The sequence below is a fragment of the Salmo salar genome, chromosome ssa12, assembly GCF_905237065.1.
Source record: "Salmo salar chromosome ssa12, Ssal_v3.1, whole genome shotgun sequence".
Lineage (NCBI taxonomy): Eukaryota > Metazoa > Chordata > Actinopteri > Salmoniformes > Salmonidae > Salmo > Salmo salar.
The window spans coordinates 49,888,605-49,908,604 of record NC_059453.1 but is presented as its reverse complement, the minus strand read 5'-3'; the positions used below and the strand labels follow the sequence as shown (position 1 = coordinate 49,908,604).

General features: G+C 48.9%; 1 protein-coding gene across 4 annotated transcripts in view; it reads right to left on the bottom strand.

Annotated features, from left to right (window-relative positions):
• Positions 1-20,000, bottom strand: part of LOC106565213 (plexin-A1) — a 259,984-nt gene that overhangs the window by 113,212 nt on the left and 126,772 nt on the right. For all 4 annotated transcript variants that reach the window (XM_014132076.2, XM_014132080.2, XM_014132077.2 and 1 more), the window contains exons 5-8: positions 12,988-13,088; positions 10,080-10,203; positions 9,197-9,350; positions 8,340-8,439 (exon numbers count right to left, since the gene is read on the bottom strand). In XM_014132076.2, coding sequence (XP_013987551.1) covers positions 8,340-8,439; positions 9,197-9,350; positions 10,080-10,203; positions 12,988-13,088 — 479 coding nt within the window. The remainder of the gene's footprint in view (positions 1-8,339; positions 8,440-9,196; positions 9,351-10,079; positions 10,204-12,987; positions 13,089-20,000) is intronic.

The following is a 20,000-nucleotide window of genomic DNA, read 5'->3' as shown; positions in this document are numbered from 1 at the left end:
TGCTCTCTCTCTCTCTCCTTGCCCTCTCTCTCTCTCTCCTTGCCCTCTCTCTCTCTCTCCTTGCCCTCTCTCTCTCTCCTTGCCCTCTCTCTCTCTCTCTCTCTCTCTCTCTCTCTCTCCTTGCCCTCTCTCTCTCTCTCTCCTTGCCCTCTCTCTCTCTCTCCTTGCCCCTCTCTCTCTCTCCTTGCCCTCTCTCTCTCTCCTTGCCCCTCTCTCTCTCCTTGCCCTCTCTCTCTCTCCTTGCCCTCTCTCTCTCTCTCTCTCTCTCCTTGCCCTCTCTCTCTCTCTCTCTCTCTCTCTCTCCTTGCCCTCTCTCTCTCTCTCCTTGCCCTCTCTCTCTCTCTCTCTCCTTGCCCTCTCTCTCTCTCTCTCTCTCTCCCTTCTCTCTCTCTCTCCTTACCCTCTCTCTCTCTCTCTTCCCCTCTCTCTCTCTCCTTACCCTCTCTCTCTCTCTCTCCTTACCCTCTCTCTCTCTCTCTCCTTACCCTCTCTCTCTCTCTCTCTCTCTCTCCTTGCCCTCTCTCTCCCTCTCCTTGCCCTCTCTCCCTCTCCTTGCCCTCTCTCCCTCTCCTTACCCCTCTCTCTCTCTCCTTGCCCTCTCTCTCTCTCCTTGCCCTCTCTCTTTCTCCTTGCCCTCTCTCTTTCTCCTTGCCCTCTCTCTGTCTTTGCCCTCTCTCTCTGTCTTTGCCCTCTCTCTCTGTCTTTGCCCTCTCTCTCTCTGCCCTCTCTCTCTCTCCTTACCCTCTCTCTCCTCTCTCCTTACTCTCTCTCTCTCTCCTTACCCTCTCTCTCTCCTTACCCTCTCTCTCTCTCTCCTTACCCTCTCTCTCTTTCCTTACCCTCTCTCTCTCTCCTTACCCTCTCTCTCTCTCTCTCTCTCCTTACCCTCTCTCTCTCTCTCTCCTTACCCTCTCTCTCCTTACCCTCTCTCTCTCTCAACTTACCCTCTCTCCCTCTCTCTCTCTCTCTCTCTCTCCTTCCCTCTCCCTCTCTCTCTCTCTCTCCTTGCCCCCTCCCTCTCTCTCCTTGCCCCTCTCTCTCTCTCTCTCCTTACCCCCTCTCTCTCTCTCCTTACCCCCTCTCTCTCTCTCTCCTTACCCCTCTCTCTCTCCTTACCCTCTCTCTCTCCTTACCCTCTCTCCCCTTACCCTCTCTCCTTACCCCCTCTCTCTCTCTCTCCTCCCTCTCTCCTTGCCCTCTCTCTCTCTCCTTGCCCTCTCCCTCTCTCCTCTGCCCCTCTCCCTCTCTCTCCTTACCCCTCTCTCTCTCTCTCCTTGCCCTCTCTCTCTCTCTCTCCTTACCCTCTCTCTCTCTCTCCTTGCCCCTCTCTCTCTCTCCTTGCCCTCTCTCTCTCTCACTCTCCTTGCCCTCTCTCTCTCTCTCTCCTTGCCCTCTCTCTCTCTCTCCTTGCCCTCTCTCCCTCTCTCTCCTTACCCTCTCTCCCTCTCTCTCCTTACCCTCTCTCCCTCTCTCTCCTTACCCTCTCTCCCTCTCTCTCTCCTTACCCTCTCTCCCTCTCTCTCCTTACCCTCTCTCCCTCTCTCTCCTTACCCTCTCTCTCTCTCCTTGCCCACCCTCTCTCTCTCCTTGCCCACCCTCTCTCTCTCCTTGCCCCCTCTCTCTCTCCTTGCCCCCCTCTCTCTCTCTCTCTCCTTGCCCCCCTCTCTCTCTCTCCTTGCCCCTCTCTCTCTCTCTCCTTGCCCCTCTCTCTCTCTCTCTCTCCTTGCCCCCTCTCTCTCTCTCTCCTTGCCCCCTCTCTCTCTCTCTCTCTCCTCTCCCTCTCTCTCTCTCTCCTTGCCCCCTCTCTCTCTCTCTCTCCTTGCCCCCTCTCTCTCTCTCTCTCTCCTTGCCCCCTCTCTCTCCCTCTCTCCTTGCCCCCTCTCTCTCTCTCTCTTTCCTTGCCCCCTCTCTCCTTCCCTCTCTCCTTACCCTCTCTCCCTCTCTCTCCTTACCCCCCTCTCCCTCTCTCTCCTTGCCCACCCCCTCTCTCTCCTTGCCCACCCTCTCTCTCTCCTTGCCCACCCCTCTCTCTCTCCTTGCCCACCCTCTCTCTCTCCTTGCCCACCCTCTCTCTCTCCTTGCCCACCCTCTCTCTCTCCTTGCCCCCCCTCTCTCTCTCCTTGCCCCCCCTCTCTCTCTCCTTGCCCCCTCTCTCTCTCTCTCTCTCTCCTTGCCCCCTCTCTCTCTCTCTCCTTGCCCCCTCTCTCTCGCTCTCTCCTTGCCCCCTCTCTCTCTCTCTCTCCTTGCCCCCCTCTCTCTCTCTCTCTCTCTCCCTCCTTGCCCCCTCTCTCTCTCTCTCTCTCCTTGCCCCCTCTCTCTCCCTCTCTCCTTGCCCCCTCTCTCTCTCTCTCTCTCTTTCCTTGCCCCCTCTCTCCTTGCCCTCTCTCTCTCTCCTTACCCTCTCTCTCTCCTTACCCTCTCCCTCTCTCCTTACCCTCTCCCTCTCTCTCCTTACCCTCTCCCTCTCTCTCCTTACCCTCTCCCTCTCTCTCCTTACCCTCTCCCTCTCTCTCCTTACCCTCTCCCTCTCATCAGAGGTTAGCGAGTGATGAGCAGAGAGCCCAGAGAGAAGAGAGCAAAAGCAGGTGGATCTCCCTGAAAGAGCGGGAGAGACGCCAGGGATTGTACGAGAGATGGAAAATGAGGGAGAGATAGGGATAGAGCAAGAGAGGGAGGGGTGTAGCCAAGAGCTTGGTATAGAAGCCTCCTGGGACAGAGGTATAGAAGAGGGGGGGGGCTCTTCTGTCTGGTTTATATATCAAATCAAATTGTATTGGTCACGTGCACATGGTTAACAGATGATAATGCGAGTGTAGCAAAATGCTTGTGCTTCTAGTTTCGACAGTGCAGTAATATCAAACAAGTAATCTAACAATTCCCCAACAACTACCTAATACACACAAATCTAATGGAATAATAATATATACATATAAATATATGGATGAGCAATGACTGAGCGGCATAGGCAAGCTGCAATCGGTGGTATAAAATACAGTATATACATGTGATATGAGTAATATAAGATATGTAAACATTATTAAAGTGGCATTGTTTAAAGTGACTACATTTACATTTAAGTAATTTAGCAGACGCTCTTATCCAGAGTGACTTACAGTTGTGAATGCATACATTTCATACATTTAAAAAAATAATAACAATAATTTATTATTAAAAAAATTCATACTGGTCCACCGTGGGAAACGAACCCACAACCCTGGCGTTGCAAACGCCATGCTCTACCAACTGAGCCACACGGGACCACATGGACTAGTGATCCATTTATTAAAGTGGCCAGTGATTGGGGCTCCATGTAGGCAGCAACCTCTCCGAGTTCGTGATGGCTGTTTAGCAGTCTGATGGCCTTGAGATAGAAGCTGTTTCTCAATCTCTCGGTCCCAGCGTTGATGCACCTGTGCTGACCTCGCCTTCTGGATGGTAGCGGTGCGATGTGGGATATGTTGGTCCTCCATCGCTTTGCTACCAGAAACAGGGCATGAACTCCATTTCTCCAAAAGCTAATGATTTCAGCACAGAAAACTAAGACTGAACATGTTATTACCTCATGTTATTACCTCATGTCTATGTATTGACAAGGTCAGCCAGTTGTTGCCTGTCAACAAACTGCACTCATCAACTCAACTCATCGTCTTTAACAAATCATAGTTTCTTTAGGTTAATGTGTAAAAAAAACACACAAAATGCCTCCAAAGCGGATGAACGACCTAAAACCAGACTGAAATCCTCTCACCGTCTCCTCGTCTGACATGATCCGTGGGGACCTAACTCACAAATGTAGCTCAATCGATCCCCAAACACTCACAACACGCACAGAAGTGCGCTTCTCTGTGTAAAACGGAATGTCCCCGATTCCAGGGCCAGGCATGAGTAACAGGGCTTTAACTCAAAGCTCTTAAAGTCGCACACGATCTGAATCCATCAAACGTTACCCAGATTATTTTGCCCCCCCCTTCGTAAGGATCAGAGGCCAAGGCTTTAATTCAATCCCAAAGCGCCTTTAATTGACCAATTTAGCGTTGTGCTGAGAGAGCCTGTCCATTTAAAATGAGCAATGGAAATCACAGGCCTCTTAATCTGACATCAGAGAAGCAAGGAGATTCATCATTGTATAAACAAATGGATGCTGGCTAGGTCAGGCTAGGCTAGAGTTTATATAAACAAATGGATGCTGGCTAGGTCAGGCTAGGCTAGAGTTTATATAAACAAATGGATGCTGGCTAGGTCAGGCTAGGCTAGAGTTTATATAAACAAATGGATGCTGGCTAGGTCAGGCTAGGCTAGAGTTTATATAAACAAATGGATGCTGGCTAGGTCAGGCTAGGCAAGAGTTTTGTTTACAACTACATTTCTGTATGGAAATTATAGGCCTCTAATTCCAGCATCAAACCAGGCGGCAGGTAGCCTAGTGGTTAGAGTGTTGGGCAAGTAACTGAAAGGTTGCAGTATCGAATCCCCGAGCTGACTAGGTAAAAATTTGTCGTTCTGCCCCTGAACAAGGCAGTTAAACCCACTGTTCCCTGGTAGGCCGTCATTGTAAGTAAGAATTTCTTCTTAATTGACTTGCCTAGTTAAATAAAAGTTAAATAAAAAAAAATGGAAGGAGGGTTGATTAGGCTAAGCTAAGCTAGGTTTGCACAAGGCTGAAATGTAAGCTTAGTTAAGGGCTAGTTTAGCCTAGCGGTTGGTTCGCTATGTTTCTAGCATTTGTTTAGCCTGGACAAAGAACACTTGGAATTACATTAGCATGCCATTTTAGCACAGTATGATTTTCCATAAAGTGGGAACCGGCGCGAGCCAAATCCCCAAACTGGTTAAATGTAGGCTATGCATCTACCAGACAAAGATCCTTTTATTTCTTCCCTTCATTTATTCATTATGGAAAAATGAGCGTACCGTTTGCAGAGTTAAGACTTTGGTATAACGAGCAGAAAAGCAGCATGCAACGACCCCCTACTATCTAACCCTTCTTTACCTCCCTAAGGAGGAACGAGCTCAATACCTCAATAACAGTTATATGGCTTAATAGGAAAGGGGGGGTACCTTGTATCTTTCTACCCACCCAAGGAGGCCATTGAGGCGCCATATGGGGACCCCCGACCACTCCTCCATTGACCTGGAAGTAGGCCTCTCCATGCACACCCCCCCCCAAGTAACTCGCTAGTCACCACCCCCCTGCTAGCGTCCATCCTAAGTCTTTGAACTCGGGGGATACCCACTGAAACCCATTTGAGGATATCCAACCTCCCCTAATCTTCTGTCTGGAGGTGGGCCTCTTTCCATGGACCCCTTGTAGCTGCCCTACACCCTGTGACCGTCCAAACCATCAAAAGGAGAAGCCGCGCTCCCCATGCAGCCACGCTTATTGAATCCTTTCATACTGAAATGCTAATCGAGCTACGCCAACCTTAGCGCCCCCCCCCCCAATAGGCTGTGGTTTCTCTCTAGCTTTGGTTTGATTATTTTAAAAAGGGTTTTATAACCTTTATCAGCCTGAGGTGTACTGTATTTGGCAACATGTACTTGATCAAATGACTTATTTCAGGAAGGTGCCTTTTATTTCAAATGAACAGTGCTTAATGATGTAAATAGCAAGTAGGTTCATTGATAGATTTCAAACGATCTTCACTGCTCTAGTCACTACAGCATTTACTGATTACCTGGCTTTGGACCAAAGTTTGTACAAGGGGATGTAAGTGCAATTGCGTATCGCGCATGAGCGCATTTGCCCCAATGTCACGGTCAGGCGGGTACAAAGTATTTTGGACCTTGACAAACGGGAACGTCTTGCTCATATTGTCACACTCTCAAAAAGTATCTCCCTCTTTTTGTCTCCGTCTACCTCCATGTCCCGTTCCAAACCATTTCTCTCCGCGCATCTCTGGAAGACCGAGTACCAACACGGCTTCCTGCGGCGTCTATATACCGAATTAGACCGTAAGGACGCTCAATCACACAATAGATGACCCAGTCACTACCTGAACAAAATTAACCACAGGAAAAAAAGGTGCTTAGGAGGTCTTCATTCTTTGCTATAGAGACATCAAACCCTACTTTATTGCCAGACTATCCACATTAGTCCTAATAAATCGTAAATGGGAGGGAGATTTAATTTTTTTTAATGGAAATATTGAATTAAGAAGTAATCATGGCCGCGGGTGGTTTTCTATTTCAATTTCTCCACCCTTAACTGAAACAGTGGGATCTCTAATTAGATGAATATTGCTATGTAAATTTATGGAATGTTTTAAAGCGCGGGACCAAGACATAATCAGTAGAATAAATAAGAAGGGGGGGTGTGTTCTTTTGTAGGTGCATGGTGGGTACGGGTGGGTGGGTGGGGGGAGGGGAGATGGGGGGGTAGATACTGTATCCATATGGGATACTATATCCATATGTATCCATGTCTTTCAACATTGAGCGAGCATATCCCTTAGCGACAGCGATTGTAATGCCATTATGCATGTAAACGTCTATGGTGGAACAGCAAGAAATGATTCAAGTGCTTTTGAAGCTCTTTTTGGAGGTTGGGTCTGTGTGTGTGTGTGTGTGTGTGTGTGTGTGTGTGTGTGTGTGTGTGTGTGTGTGTGTGTGTGTGTGTATGAATTGTGTGTTTGCACGTGCGTCCGGGTGCCTATAAATATATAGATATAAGCGTAAAGCACTGTGTGTCTCCCCCCATTACAGTAGAGCTCATCTCGGTAAACAATGATCACACGGTCTTGAAATATTGAGCGCGTCTTCCGCGAGTCGTGCCCGAGTCATTACGGAAATGACATTACCAGTCTGATCTCATCATCAGACGCCGAGCACAGATGCCCAGAGCAAAGTGGTCCGGAGGCACGAGTGCCAGCCAAATAGGATTTACTCAGCATCTTTCCTCGTCAACTCGGTATCATTACAACAGCAAAAAAATGACCACTCCGTAACCAAAATCTTGGATTAGATTTACCAAGCAATGGGATTTACTCGGCAATCAGCATCGATCACTGTCATCTGCATAGACGTGTATCCTCTCTAATATTGTAGACATGATGTCAACTCCGTTACACAAGTCCTTTATCATATTTGCGGGTTTATTGCGGCTAATATTGCGACTAGAAGCCCCAGCGTTGCAGTAGCATTACCAATTGAAGAGGTTTCTTTAGAGGCCCTAGCTGGGATTGAACCCACAAGCCTGACATTGTTAATACCACACCCAACTGAACTAATTAGTGGGGTGTGTATGTGTTTTGTGAAGGGGGGGTACCGCGATGGGTCCCTTTTCTCCAAGGAGGCTCATCTGACTGGCACGGGGGACACTTGACTCGGATTTTGGGCTTTGAGTGACCTATGGGGCCCCCTAGCCATCTGCTGCCCTGCGGCTAATACCCAATCAGGGGAGGGGCGGGCGGGGGAGGGGGGTGGGGGGGGTCTAGTCCACCCTAATACCCTAGGATAAGTCTATCTGCCCTGGGGAGAGTCTCCCCCAGAGGTCCTGCCTGGCTGGTTGTGGTTAAGATCTTTACTAAGCTGGTCCCTCCAGAGTCATGGCTAAAGACTGGGTTGGGGAAACAGAGGTTGTTTTTGAAATAACCTAAACACTAACGACGACACAAAGCTCATTTCACTGGGCAGATTTTGATATGTACTTGAATATGTATTACCCGGGTAATGAGATACTTTTAGGGAAAGGGAGATGTCTAGTCAGTTGTACAACTGAATGCATTCAACTGAAATGAGTCTTCCGCATTTAACCCAACCCCTCTGAATTAGAGCGATGAGGGGATTAAATCGTCGCCCGGGGGAACAGTGGGTTAACTGTCTTGTTCAGAGGCAGAATGACCAATTTTTACCTTGTCTGCTCAGGGATTCATCCAGCAACCTTTCGGTTACTGGCCCAACGCTCTAACCACTACCCTTCCGCCTCTATTTTAGACATCAGGAGTGCGTTTGGGAACCAATACCAGGGACTGTCGATGGCAAATAATGAATTATAATGATATTATTATCAGCTACAGAGCGTTACGATCACAAGGGTAGAATTACCGCCGAGGAACCTCGATATCTCGTCATATACGGAGGTATCGAATTTTCGCTCAGCGGCGGTAACATAAGCCACCTATGTGCACGGAGGTCACAGGTGGTGATGGGGATGTGTACGGGCGCCCAGGCTCACTGCGTCCTCTCAGGGGGCAGTGTAACACAAGAGGACCAGAGGGAAAACAGTTAGAAAGAAGAGGGGGGGAAGGGGGAGAAGGGAGAAAGCAGAGAGAAAAAAAAAAAAACCTGAACGTTAAACACAAAACGCACGACAACAACAACAAAAACGTTAGAGAACTTACGACGCGCGCACGCTGCAGTTGTAGAAGACAAAGTCCACGCCGGCGAACATCTTGCCCGTCTCCTTGGACTTGAGGTAGAGCTTCACCACCCGTTTGTCCCCTGCAGAGACACGCACGTCGCTTAGCAACACACCATTTATGTCATGCATTAGAGACCCTGGAGATTGTAAGCAGGGGTAAAAATAGCTCCAAGAATCACAGGGACCATTAGATTGCATTAGAGCTGATAACAACGCATAATGGCCGATAAGAAATCTGCTGTAGGAACTTAAGTCTAAACGTGTCACTTCTGGGGGAATCTAAATATACGGCTCCGTCGTCTCAGGGCTTTTGAACAGGTGTTTCAGGCAACAGCGGTGTCACTGTGACGTGACGACGCTAGGACTGATAACGCAAGGTAACGGGACCCACTTCTGAACACTCTTAAGTGTCACTTTGGAGAGGATAAACAATAGAGGTGTATTTGGTGCTTTGGGGAACAATTAAGGGGCCAAACATGGGTAGTGGCAGAAAAAAAACTCTGAAAGTATTATCGAGCTATCCAAATAAAGCCATGAAATGTGCAAGGCAAAATCATTGAGAAGACGGCGAACGCCGTAGGACAATAAAGGGCAGGGCATTGGAATGGCTGGAACGAAAGGAACGAACGGCATTAAACACACCGACACCGCTCCAATCCTTCCATCTCCCCCATTACTCCCTTCACCAGCCTCCACTGACTGACGCACGCCAACAGTCTTCATTTCGGCGCCTGTGACATCCTTATCGGAGCCACAGCCTCTTCCTTTGCAGGTTCTGGGAAACCATGAGACTGTCGGCGTACGCCAGAGGCGCATTGGACCAGACGGAGTTCTCACCTTTGTCGCGGGTGATGGGGATGACGTCACGGGCCGAGGGGGACAGGCAGTAGATGCGACCCCCCTGGATGCGCCCCTCCGTCTCCACGTAGCCCTCGAAGGAGCAGTTGACCCCCGCAGAGAGGTCGGGGACGTTACGCGCCTCCAGCACCAGCTGGCGACAAATCAATTAAATATTATGGGATACATTATAAAACACAGTTAAAGTGGGGGGGAGAGACTTGTAATATATACCATATAACGGCCAAGGGTTAATGTGAAGACCTGCTGACCTAAATGGGCTCGGTTCCAATACTCTAGCTTAGCACTTAGCATACAGCTGAGAACGAAGTGTGAGTGCTAGCGCGTTAGCGTAGCTATTGGAACGACACCCCGCAACACAAGCATTATTAACATCAAATCACATGTTATTGGTCACATGCACATGGTTAGCAGATGTTAGCGCGAGTGTAGCGAAATGCTTGTGCTTCTGGTACCGACAGCGCAGCAATATCTAACATGCAATCTAACAATTCCCCAACAACTACCTAATACACGCACATCGAAAAGGGGTGAATGAGAATATGTACATATAAATATATGGCTGGTTAACACGGGGACGTGCAACACGGCACGTCAACGTGAGGACCTGCTGACCTAAACGGGCTCTGTTCCAATATTCCACACTAGCGTACCATGCATTGACTAAGCGCTAAGTGGTGAGCTAGTGTGGATGTTCGGAACATAGCCTGGGAACACATTGAAGGCCAAGGTAAGTGTGGGGAACATGTTAAAAAGTCTTCGACGAGACAAGCACTTGGCTGGAGACGTATCTGAACATTCCCACACGGTCACTTTTCCCTCGCGGAACACAGACAGTGTCCGACACGTAAGACACACGCACCTGCACTTCGGACATGGTGACAGAGATGTTTTTGGGCTGGACGCTGAGCTCCACACACTGACGCTGGTCCGAGGCAAAGCGCTGGGGCTCATCCGCGCGCTCACACCCGACCTTACGGGAACACCTGGGAGGAGAGGACAGAGTCAGAAATAACACACACAGGTTTATTTTGGCGTTTGCAGTGTTTGACGATGACACGTCACGCACACGTCAGGAACATCGTCCGTATGATCAGACATCTGCAAAAACCAGACAACCGGTGCACTGACGTTCCAATTTGCACCACCAGCTATCACACCACCTTCTCCATCACAAAAACACGTCTCAGTGGTAATAGAAAATGCGCTGAACTGACACTTCAGGTGGCTCGGCGCTCGACAATAAAACATTTATTTTTTTAAAGAGGGAAAAATGCAAAGTGCCTCATCTTAGCCTTGATTTACCAACCTTCCCACTCAGCAGAATCCTGACCCCCAACCACTCCCCACTGGATCACACACACATTTGGAGGCAGACACAAACACACGTCTACGAGCGCACACACACGTCATGGGGATATTGCTTGCAGACCACATTACTCATTAAACCCTAAAGGAAGATCCCTGGAGAGTTAAACAGGTATTGACCTGCCTTCTCTCAACCCCCTTCTTGAGAGGGGTGAGAATGAGGAGAGAGCAAGTGTTTGTGCGTGTGTGTGTGTGTGTCCGTGCTAGCGTATAATCTTTTAGCGCGCGTCTCTGTTAACCTAACTCTAGCGTTGCTGCGAGGACCGTCGCACGGCCGACGACCCAGACATTTTACAGCCTTCCCTGTAGCTCAGTTGGTAGAGCATGGTGTTTGCAACACCAGGGTTGTGGGTTCGATTCCCACGGGGGGCCAGCACAGGAAAAAAAAAAAAAAATGTATGAAATTGTATGAAATGTATGCATTCACTACTGTAAGTCGCTCTGGATAAGAGCGTCTGCTAAATGACTAAAATGTAATGTAATGTAAATTTTACTCTATTAAGCTAACGCCGCAGGGCAACAAAAAAAAACACAGAACGTAAATACATGCCATTCTGTGGGCTAAAAATAGAACGAGGGACGCCATCAAACGGGAAGTGAGCGGTGTGCTCCGTTTCGGGCGAGGAAGGTCAACGGCTTTGTGACTGGAGGTCAGCAGCGTCTCGAGTTGATCTGCATTTGCATTTCCGTCGCCTTCGCCGGCCTCGTTCGCGTCTTCAATTCAAATTAGAATCACCCCCCACCCCTTGCAAATGCACACACACACACACACAGACAGAATCCCCACGCATGCTCATGGACACACACACCTGCCGGTCAGATGGAGTGACGCGTCGTCGTCGCGCAGGTGGAAGCATTAATTAAGGGAGCGAACAGCCAGAACTGGCGTTTTGCCAACACTGGAGACACAGTGCTGCGTGAGGTCTTCACCTTTCAATGAGCTCACAAACACACACAAATCCCATAACCACACACCCTGAAGTCATGTTAGCCAGCAGAGGAGAAGAGAAGAGAAGAAAAGAGGAGAGGAGAGGAGAGGAGAGGAGAGGAGAGGAGAGGAGAGGAGAGGAGAGGAGAGGAGAGGAGAGGAGAGGAGAGGAGAGGAGAGGAGAGGAGAGGAGAGGAGAGGAGAGGAGAGGAGAGGAGAGGAGAGGAGAGGAGAGGAGAGGAGAGGAGAGGGAGAGGAGGGGAGAGGGAGAGGAGAGGAGAGAGAAAGAGAGCCACACTGTGACACCAGGTGTATCTTATATAGCTTTTGTGTCTGGTGAGAAGTCGCACACCGACTACGCTTTCCTAACACGCACGAAAGCACACACACACAACAATGACGTATAGAAACCCTGGATTGCTGATGCTATGTAATGGCCATTGAAGCCACCGGTCGGCCATATTGGCACTCCCCAGGAGAAACAGTCCTCCATAGGAATGAATGGAATTCTACAGTATTTCTTTTCAAATGTTTCAAGAACAAAATTGCATGTATTTAAGTATTTTTGTTGTTGAAGTGGGGACAGCAACATTAGTAAGTACTTTAGTACTTTAAGAAAAATGTATATTTTATATTTAAAAAATATACAAAAGTTGAATGTTTAGCTCACTTAATATAAAAGTATGGAATAACACATGTAGAGTGCCAAGATGGAGGCACAGTGGCTTCAGTTTGGGAAAGGCCCTTTCCTGTTTCAGCATGACAACGCCCCCGTGCACAAAGCGAAGTCCATACAGAAATGGTTTGTCGAGATCGGTGTGGAAGAACTTGACTGGCCTGCACAGAGCCCTGACCTCAAACCACATCAAAAACCTTTGGGATGAATTGGAACGCCGACTGCGAGCCAGGCTTAATCGCCCAACACCAGTGCCCGACCTCACTAATGCTCTTGTGGCTGAATAGAAGCAAGTCCCCGCAGCAATGTTCCAACACCTAGTGGAAAGCCTTCCCAGAACAGAGGAGGCTGTTAATAGCAGGGGGGGGGGGGATCAACTCCATATTAAAATAATACACTACATGGTCAAAACATCTCATTCCAATATCATGGGCATTAATATGGAGTTGATCCTCCCTATTTGCTGCTATAACAGCCTCCTCTCTTCTGGGAAGAGAGGAGGTGTTGGAACATTGCTGCGGGGACTTGCTTCTATTCTGACACACGAGCATAAGGTGATCTCCCAAAGAAAGACCGCAACAAACGTCATCTCTTATAGGAGATGCCATCAACCTTTTCAATTCTGGGATAATGCTTTACCCAGACGAACACCCCCGTTCCAGAGAAGCCTCGAGTATACGTCGACATATCTAAATTCTAATCTCGAGATGTTGTTTTTGCCCTGTCCAATTCACAACAACTGAAGGAGATGCCTTTGCTTAACTATTTGGGTAGACTCATCGTCGAGCGTGAACTTACACATTGTGAAGGACACACCAGCCACAGTGGGGGTCTTTGGAGCCCAGGCACTGACCACAGGTGGTGTACTGCTCACAGCTCTCCACTGGTACCCTGCTCACCTACAGAGACAGAGAGAGAGAGAGACAGGGGGAAATGAGAGCGAGAGAGAATGCTGTTGGCATTCCAAATCAGATTAAAGAAATGGAGTGCACACCATGCAAGTAGGATGGCGCACACACACACACACACACACACACACACACACACACACACACACACACACGGGTGTGCAAGCAAGTGTGCGTGTGCAGGACTGCGTAACAGCGAGCGACAGCATGGGAGTGTGTGCAAATATGACGGTGCGCGTGTGTGTGTGTGGAACTACTTCACAGCGATTAGAGGTAACAGCCTGCTGATGCATGTTCCACAGGATCAGCCTGTAAGTTAACCCTCTACTCTAGAGTAGGCTGATGACAGATGGCTAGCAAGTGTGTGTGTATGTGTGTGTGTGTGTGTGTGTGTGTGTGCGCCTGTGATATGGTGGCTGGATACTGCAGGCTACTACTGCTACTACTGTTTCTACTGCAGGCTCCCTTTAAAATCATGTGGTGGGAAACGGATCCCTCTAAAAGGGTAAGTAAGACCACTGAACACCCCCCCCCCGGGGGTCGTCATTGGAGCAGGGTGAGGGAAACACACAGGCGTGGAGACACACCTGGGCAATCAGCGACACATCCTCTGTCTCCGTCTCTCAAACACACACACACACACACACGAGAGACCAGCTGGGAGAGACCAGCTGGAGGTGAGCCAAGTGGAGGCTCACTTTACAACAAGAGAGGAGGAGTGGAGGAGAGGGGGATGAGGAGAGGGAGGATGAGGAGAGGGAGGAAGCTAGAAAAGGGACATATGGTAAAGGGACTTCATCAGGCTGAGGGGTTAGGAGATGGGCCTGGTCAAGTATGTGTGTCAGGAGATGGTCATGGGGTGTGTGTGTGTGTGTGTGTGTGTGTGTGTGTGTGTGTGTGTGTGTTTGCACGTGCGTCCGCGTGCCTATAAATATATAGATATAAGCGTAAAGCACTGTGTGTCTCCCCCCATTACAGTAGAGCTCATCTCGGTAAACGTGTGTGTGTGTGTGTGTCCGCCCACCATTCCTGTGGCGAGGTGGTGACGTGGTGGGGGTGGTGAGAGGCGTCAAGTAGCCACGCGGTTAAGAGAGTTGGGTCAGTAACCAAAAAGGTCGCTGGTTCGATTCCCCGAGCCGACTAGGGGGGAAAAATCTGCCGACGTGCCTCATGAGCAAGGCACTTAACCTTTATTTAACTTACAGGAGCAATTAGGGTTAAGTGCAATAAAATAAATGAAAGTCGCTCTGGATAAGAGCGTCTGCTAAATGACTGTACATAAGAGTGTCAGATGCCCCCATAGGGCTGAATCCTACCGTCTCCTCCACAACATGTAACATTTCCTACCATTGGGTGGGAGCAGCACTGTCAAACGCACAAGCAAAAACACACTTAAACCCATTAGAGGACAAGTACATTAGAGTGTCTAGTTTGAGAAACAGACGCCTCACAAGTCCTCAACTGGCAGCTTCATTAAATAGTACCCGCAAAACACCAGTCTCAATGTCAACAGTGAAGCGGTGACTCCGGGATGCTGGCCTTCTAGCCAGAGTTCCTCTGTCCGGTGTCTGTGTTCTTTTGCCCATCTTAATCTTTTATTTTTATTGGCCAGTCTGAGATATTGCTTTTTCTTTGCAACTCAGCATCCCGGAGTCGCCTCTTCACTGTTGACGTTGAGACGGGTGTTTTGCGGGTACTATTTAATGAAGCTGCCAGTTGAGGACTTGTGAGGCGTCTGTTTCTCAAACTAGACACTAATGTACTTGTCCTCTTGCTCAGTTGTGCACCGGGGCCTCCGACTCCTCTTTCTCTTCTGGTTAGAGCCAGTTTGCGCTGTTCTGTGAAGGGAGTAGTACAGAGCGGTCAACGAGATCTTCAGGTTTCTTGGCAATTTCTCGCATGGAATAGCCCTCATTTCTCATAACAAGAATAGACTGACAAGTTTCAGAAGAAAGTGCTTTGTTTCTGGCCATTTTGAGCCTGTAATCGAACCCACAAATGCTGATGCTCCAGATACTCAACTAGTCTAAACAGGGACAGTTTTATTGCTTTTTAAATCAGGACAACAGTTTTCACCTGTGCTAACATAATTGCAAAAGGGGTTTTTCTAATGATCACTGAGCCTTTTAAAATGATAAACTTGGATTAGCTAACATAACGTGCCATTGGAACACAGGAGTGATGGTTGCTGATAATGGGCCTCTGTACGCATATGTAGATATTCCATAAAATAATCTGCCGTTTCCAGCTACAATAGTCATTTACAACATTAACAATGTCTACACTGTATTTCCGATCAATTTGATGTTATTTTAATGGACACATTTTTTTTGCTTTTCTTTCAAAAACGAGGACATTTCTAAGTGACCCCAAACTTTTGAACGGTAGTGTATATCTGCTCTATATTCTAGCCTGAAGGATGGTTATCTTAGGATCCCATAAGCATCAAGTGAGGAGTTGGCCGGCTGCCTGGACGGGACGCAGAGAGAAATTAAGTGGTGCTGAAGAATGATAGAAAAAGGAAGAGGCTTCTCGCAGCGGATAGGCTCTATGATATAAGACCCCTCTCGCATGTGGAATCCTCTGTTTTAACGAGTGGGGAGGAGTATGTGTGTGTGTGTGTGTGTGTGTGTCTGCCTCTGTTAATAAAAGAGCATTCCCGTAGGCTCTTTTACATTCATCGCGTAAATGACCTTTATAAACTACCGCCATCTTGCTTTTTTATTTACAATGGAAACCAAAGCTGTAACTCAATCCCACTTTCCGTCTCCTTCCTTTTGTCACGCTCAACTATTTATAGACGACGACAGATCTCCAGCTATAAAGTTTCCACCCTTGTCCTCCAATCTGTTTTTACAGTATCCGTACATGCCATCACCTCCAGTTAAAACGCAGTGCTAACAGGCTTTGTGATGGACGCCCGATGGCTCAAAGGCCCCCGTAAAGCTTTCAATAGACGCGTTAATTTACCGTAAAATCAAGGGGGAAAAAATAAAATAAAAATGGCGGTAGGGGCCATGGAGGACTCTCCAGAAAAAAACACAGGGAGGGGGACACCACAGACAACTACCCCAGATGGAAGGCTCTTTCCCTGGAGTGGATTATCTAGTCGCTTGGGGCAGTGTTCCTCGATCATGGATCTCAGGAGGGTGGGGGGGGACAGGGTGTGTAGGGTTTTGCTTTAGCCCAGCATTAACGTACCCATTTCCAATCAATCACAAGCTTAAAACGCTGAATAGTAGATGAGTTGTGTCAGTGCAGGGTTATAACAAAAACTTGGGGCTAGGGGTGGGGAGTGGGGGGGGGTACTGCAGCACTGAATCAGCTCAGCTTGCCTGTCAGAACTCATCTGTCACGTAGCCAGCTGACTCCCAGCAGGTTATGATGAGATTGAGAAAGGCGCTACAGTTATTCCCCATCATCATAGCGTCAGTCTCCCCCCTCCCACGCGACTCTCCCTAGCATTAGTGCAGCGCCCCATTTCAATAAACGTCTATCATCCTCCATCAGCCGCGCGGGTTTAATCTGTGCTCGCATCGAACCGCGCCGCAGGAATCGATACGGCCCGGGAACGGCAGCAGAAATCAAAACGGACGGGAGGCAATGTATTAGAGGAGATGGGGGAATGATAGAGGAGTCATGAGCGTGTATTGTAGCCTAGCGCTTTGTGCTAGCGACTTAGCGCATAGTCTTCCATTGGGGATATATGGGGAATCGGTGCAGCGGTGGTTTGTGTTGCTAAGCTAGCCGGCTGCAGGATTATCAAAACCAGGCTAGCGTCCTTATTGACTGGATTGTAAGGGCTTAGGCGGATCGATGACTGGGGGTCTGTTTGATACGTTGACTGATTGGTGATAAGAAGGGAGACAAACAGTGCTGGGGGGGGGGGGGGGACGACACGTCATACCCTTTGAAACTGACCTGTGTTCGCTCAATATATATCCATCTGTAGGACAAGGAGAGGAGGCAATGGATGGGCCCATGAAACCACCAATATCGTAGCCTCCATTGTGATTGCTAGCCTCTTCCCTCTCCCTCTCGTCTTCTCTGCTCGTTTCTCAACCTCTGTGGCCCTTTCAGCTCCCTCCCTTTCTACCACTCGCTCTTCATTCTCTCCATCTGTGCCTTCACCATTCCTCCCTTCCTAACATATTTCCCCTCTTCAGCGGCCCCGATGCTGTCACTTCCGACCAAAGACCAACTCTGAGACCACCCCCCATTCAGACCGAGAGCACCCTTCTCCAGTCCAGAGCCCCGGTCTATTCCCATTACACTACCCATTAGGGCCCACTTCCTCCTAACCTTCTGTGCACTTCCACTAGCAACAATTGGGCCTTCTATAGAGACAGCTTCTTCAAGTTTCCCCGAGTGGCTACACATACTGCAGAGTTGGAGTCCTTGACATGCTCTAGTACTCTATGTACTACCTAGTATGAATGGAATGGATGAATGAGAATGAATGGAGATGAATTGGAAAGAATGGAGATGAATTGGAAAGAATGGAGATGAATGGAGATGAATGAGAATGAATGGAGATGAATGAGAATGAACGTGCGTTTGTAATGCACGGCTGTGTGTGGTATATGACAGACAGAGGACAGGGAGAAGTCGTCTTCTTTAACATGCCATTCCTCCCCAAATTTGTATTACATATTTATTTATTTTTTGACCTTTATTTAAGCAGGAAAAGACCCTTGAGGTTTTTCGAGGGGGACCTGGCAAGAGGTCAGCAGGAAGTAATCAGTAATTGAGATGCGAACGAACGAGTGAGATCGCTATGGCACTGTACACATTCTCTACACACTCATCCTGGTAGACAACAGCATGTCATCATTTCTGTCAGCATTTAGATGGGTGCCGACGCATGTTCAGCTCACTCTGTAGAAATTGTCCAAGGCTATGTAGAGTAGCAGAGAGCGAGAGAGAGAGCGCGCGAGAGAGAGCGCGCGAGAGAGAGAGCGCGAGAGAGAGAGAGAGAGAGCGCGAGAGCGAGAGAGAGAGCGCGAGAGCGAGAAAGATAGCTATCCTCTCATCTCCAATCGCATCAACAGAGGCCCATTCCATTCCAATTCTAAGCTTGTCTAATCAAAATCTTTATCTCCGGTACTCATCCCCCCTTTATACCCTGGGTCCAGTCCTACCTTCCCACTAGCCTCTCCTCTCCAGATCTGGGTTCAAATACTATTCCAAATCATTTCAATACTTCATCTGGTGGTCGATGAGCTTAACTGGCATAATGGAACCAATAACAAAAAAGATCTCAAAATGACAAAGCCCACCAATCCTGCCAAGCTGGCACTCCGGGCAGCCTAAAGTTAAAAAAAAAAAAAAAAACATCTGAAATATTTCAAATAGAATTTGGACCCAGGTGTGATAGAGAGAGATGGAAGCAGCCAGACAGGCCATGGGCCCTGGTAATTAACTGCTGGAGGAGATACACGGCTCCATGGTAAATTACTCTGTCACTTTTGTAAATTGACTTTTTGAAGACTGAGGCACAACAAGCCTCGCCTCTCTCTCTCCCCCGCCTGGCATTTCCATTATCAGAGAGAGAGAGAGTAAAGAAAGAGAGAAAAGAAAGAAAGAGTGAGAAAAAGAAAGAAAAGGACAAATGGTGGTACTTTTTTTAAAGACGATCATCCATGCCTTGTAGGTGTTCTATGGAACGGCTAGTCTACACAGGGAGAGGATAGATAGCATGAGCGCTAGCAAAGCAATCGAATTAAATCCAATCCAATTCTACTTGCATCGTCTTTTTTTGTAACAAAGTGCTTTGGGAGGCAAATATTTTATTTAACTAGGCAAGTCAGTTAAGAACAATTCTTATTTTACAAACCCTCCCCTTACCCAGACAACGCCGGGCCAATTGTGCGCCACCCTATGGGACCCCCGATCACAGCCGGTTGTGATACAGCCCGGGATCGAACCAGGGTCTGTAGTGACACCTCTAGCACTGAGATGTAGTGCCTTAGACCGCTGCGCCACTGGCCAAAAGACCAAAACAAACAATCCAAAACAACTAAATGTCAATGGCATGGTTATGTGTGTTACCTTTATGTGGTTTACATGCCAAATTCTTAACCCGTTCACCCTACGTTGGGCTCTGAGTGGCTTCTCTCCATGCCAGTCACATGCCACACCCTCTTTCCATCCAATCACAATCGAGCAGCAAATCTACAGAATTACCCATACAAACGAGGCATGATTGAGAGGCGACATCTCACTTATTTAAAACATAATCTCCCCTATTCCTTTCGTCCATCCCTCTTCCCCTAATGTGATCACATCTCCCCATCGTTCCGACACGCCTCGAAAAACACCAAACTGAAAAGCGAGAGAAAGAGGGGAGTGTTATCTCGTGACAGCCTAACTTCCATTAGGGCCGTGATGGCATCGGGCCCAAGCCAATCCTTCGAGCACCCCTTCTGCCGCTATCTGTAAAGCATTACCGCCGAAACAGAAACAGTGAGGGAGAGAGAGCGCGAGGGAGAGAGAGCGCGAGGGAGAGAGAGCGCGCGAGCGCGCGAGGGAGAAAGAGAGCGAGCGCGCGAGGGAGAGAGAGAGCGAGCGCGCGAGGGAGAGAGAGAGCGAGCGCGCGAGGGAGAGAGAGAGCGAGCGCGCGAGGGAGGAGAGCGAGCGCCCGAGGGAGGGAGAGCGAGCGCCCGAGGGAGGGAGAGCGAGCGCCCGAGGGAGGGAGAGCGAGCGCCCGAGGGAGGGAGAGCGAGCGCCCGAGGGAGGGAGAGCGAGCGCCCGAGGGAGGGAGAGCGAGCGCCCGAGGGAGGGAGAGCGAGCGCGCGAGGGAGAGTGAGCGCGCGAGGGAGGGAGAGAGAGCGAGGGAGGGAGAGAGAGCGAGGGAAGGAGAGAGAAAGAGCGAGGGAAGGAGAGAGAGCGAGGGAAGGAGCG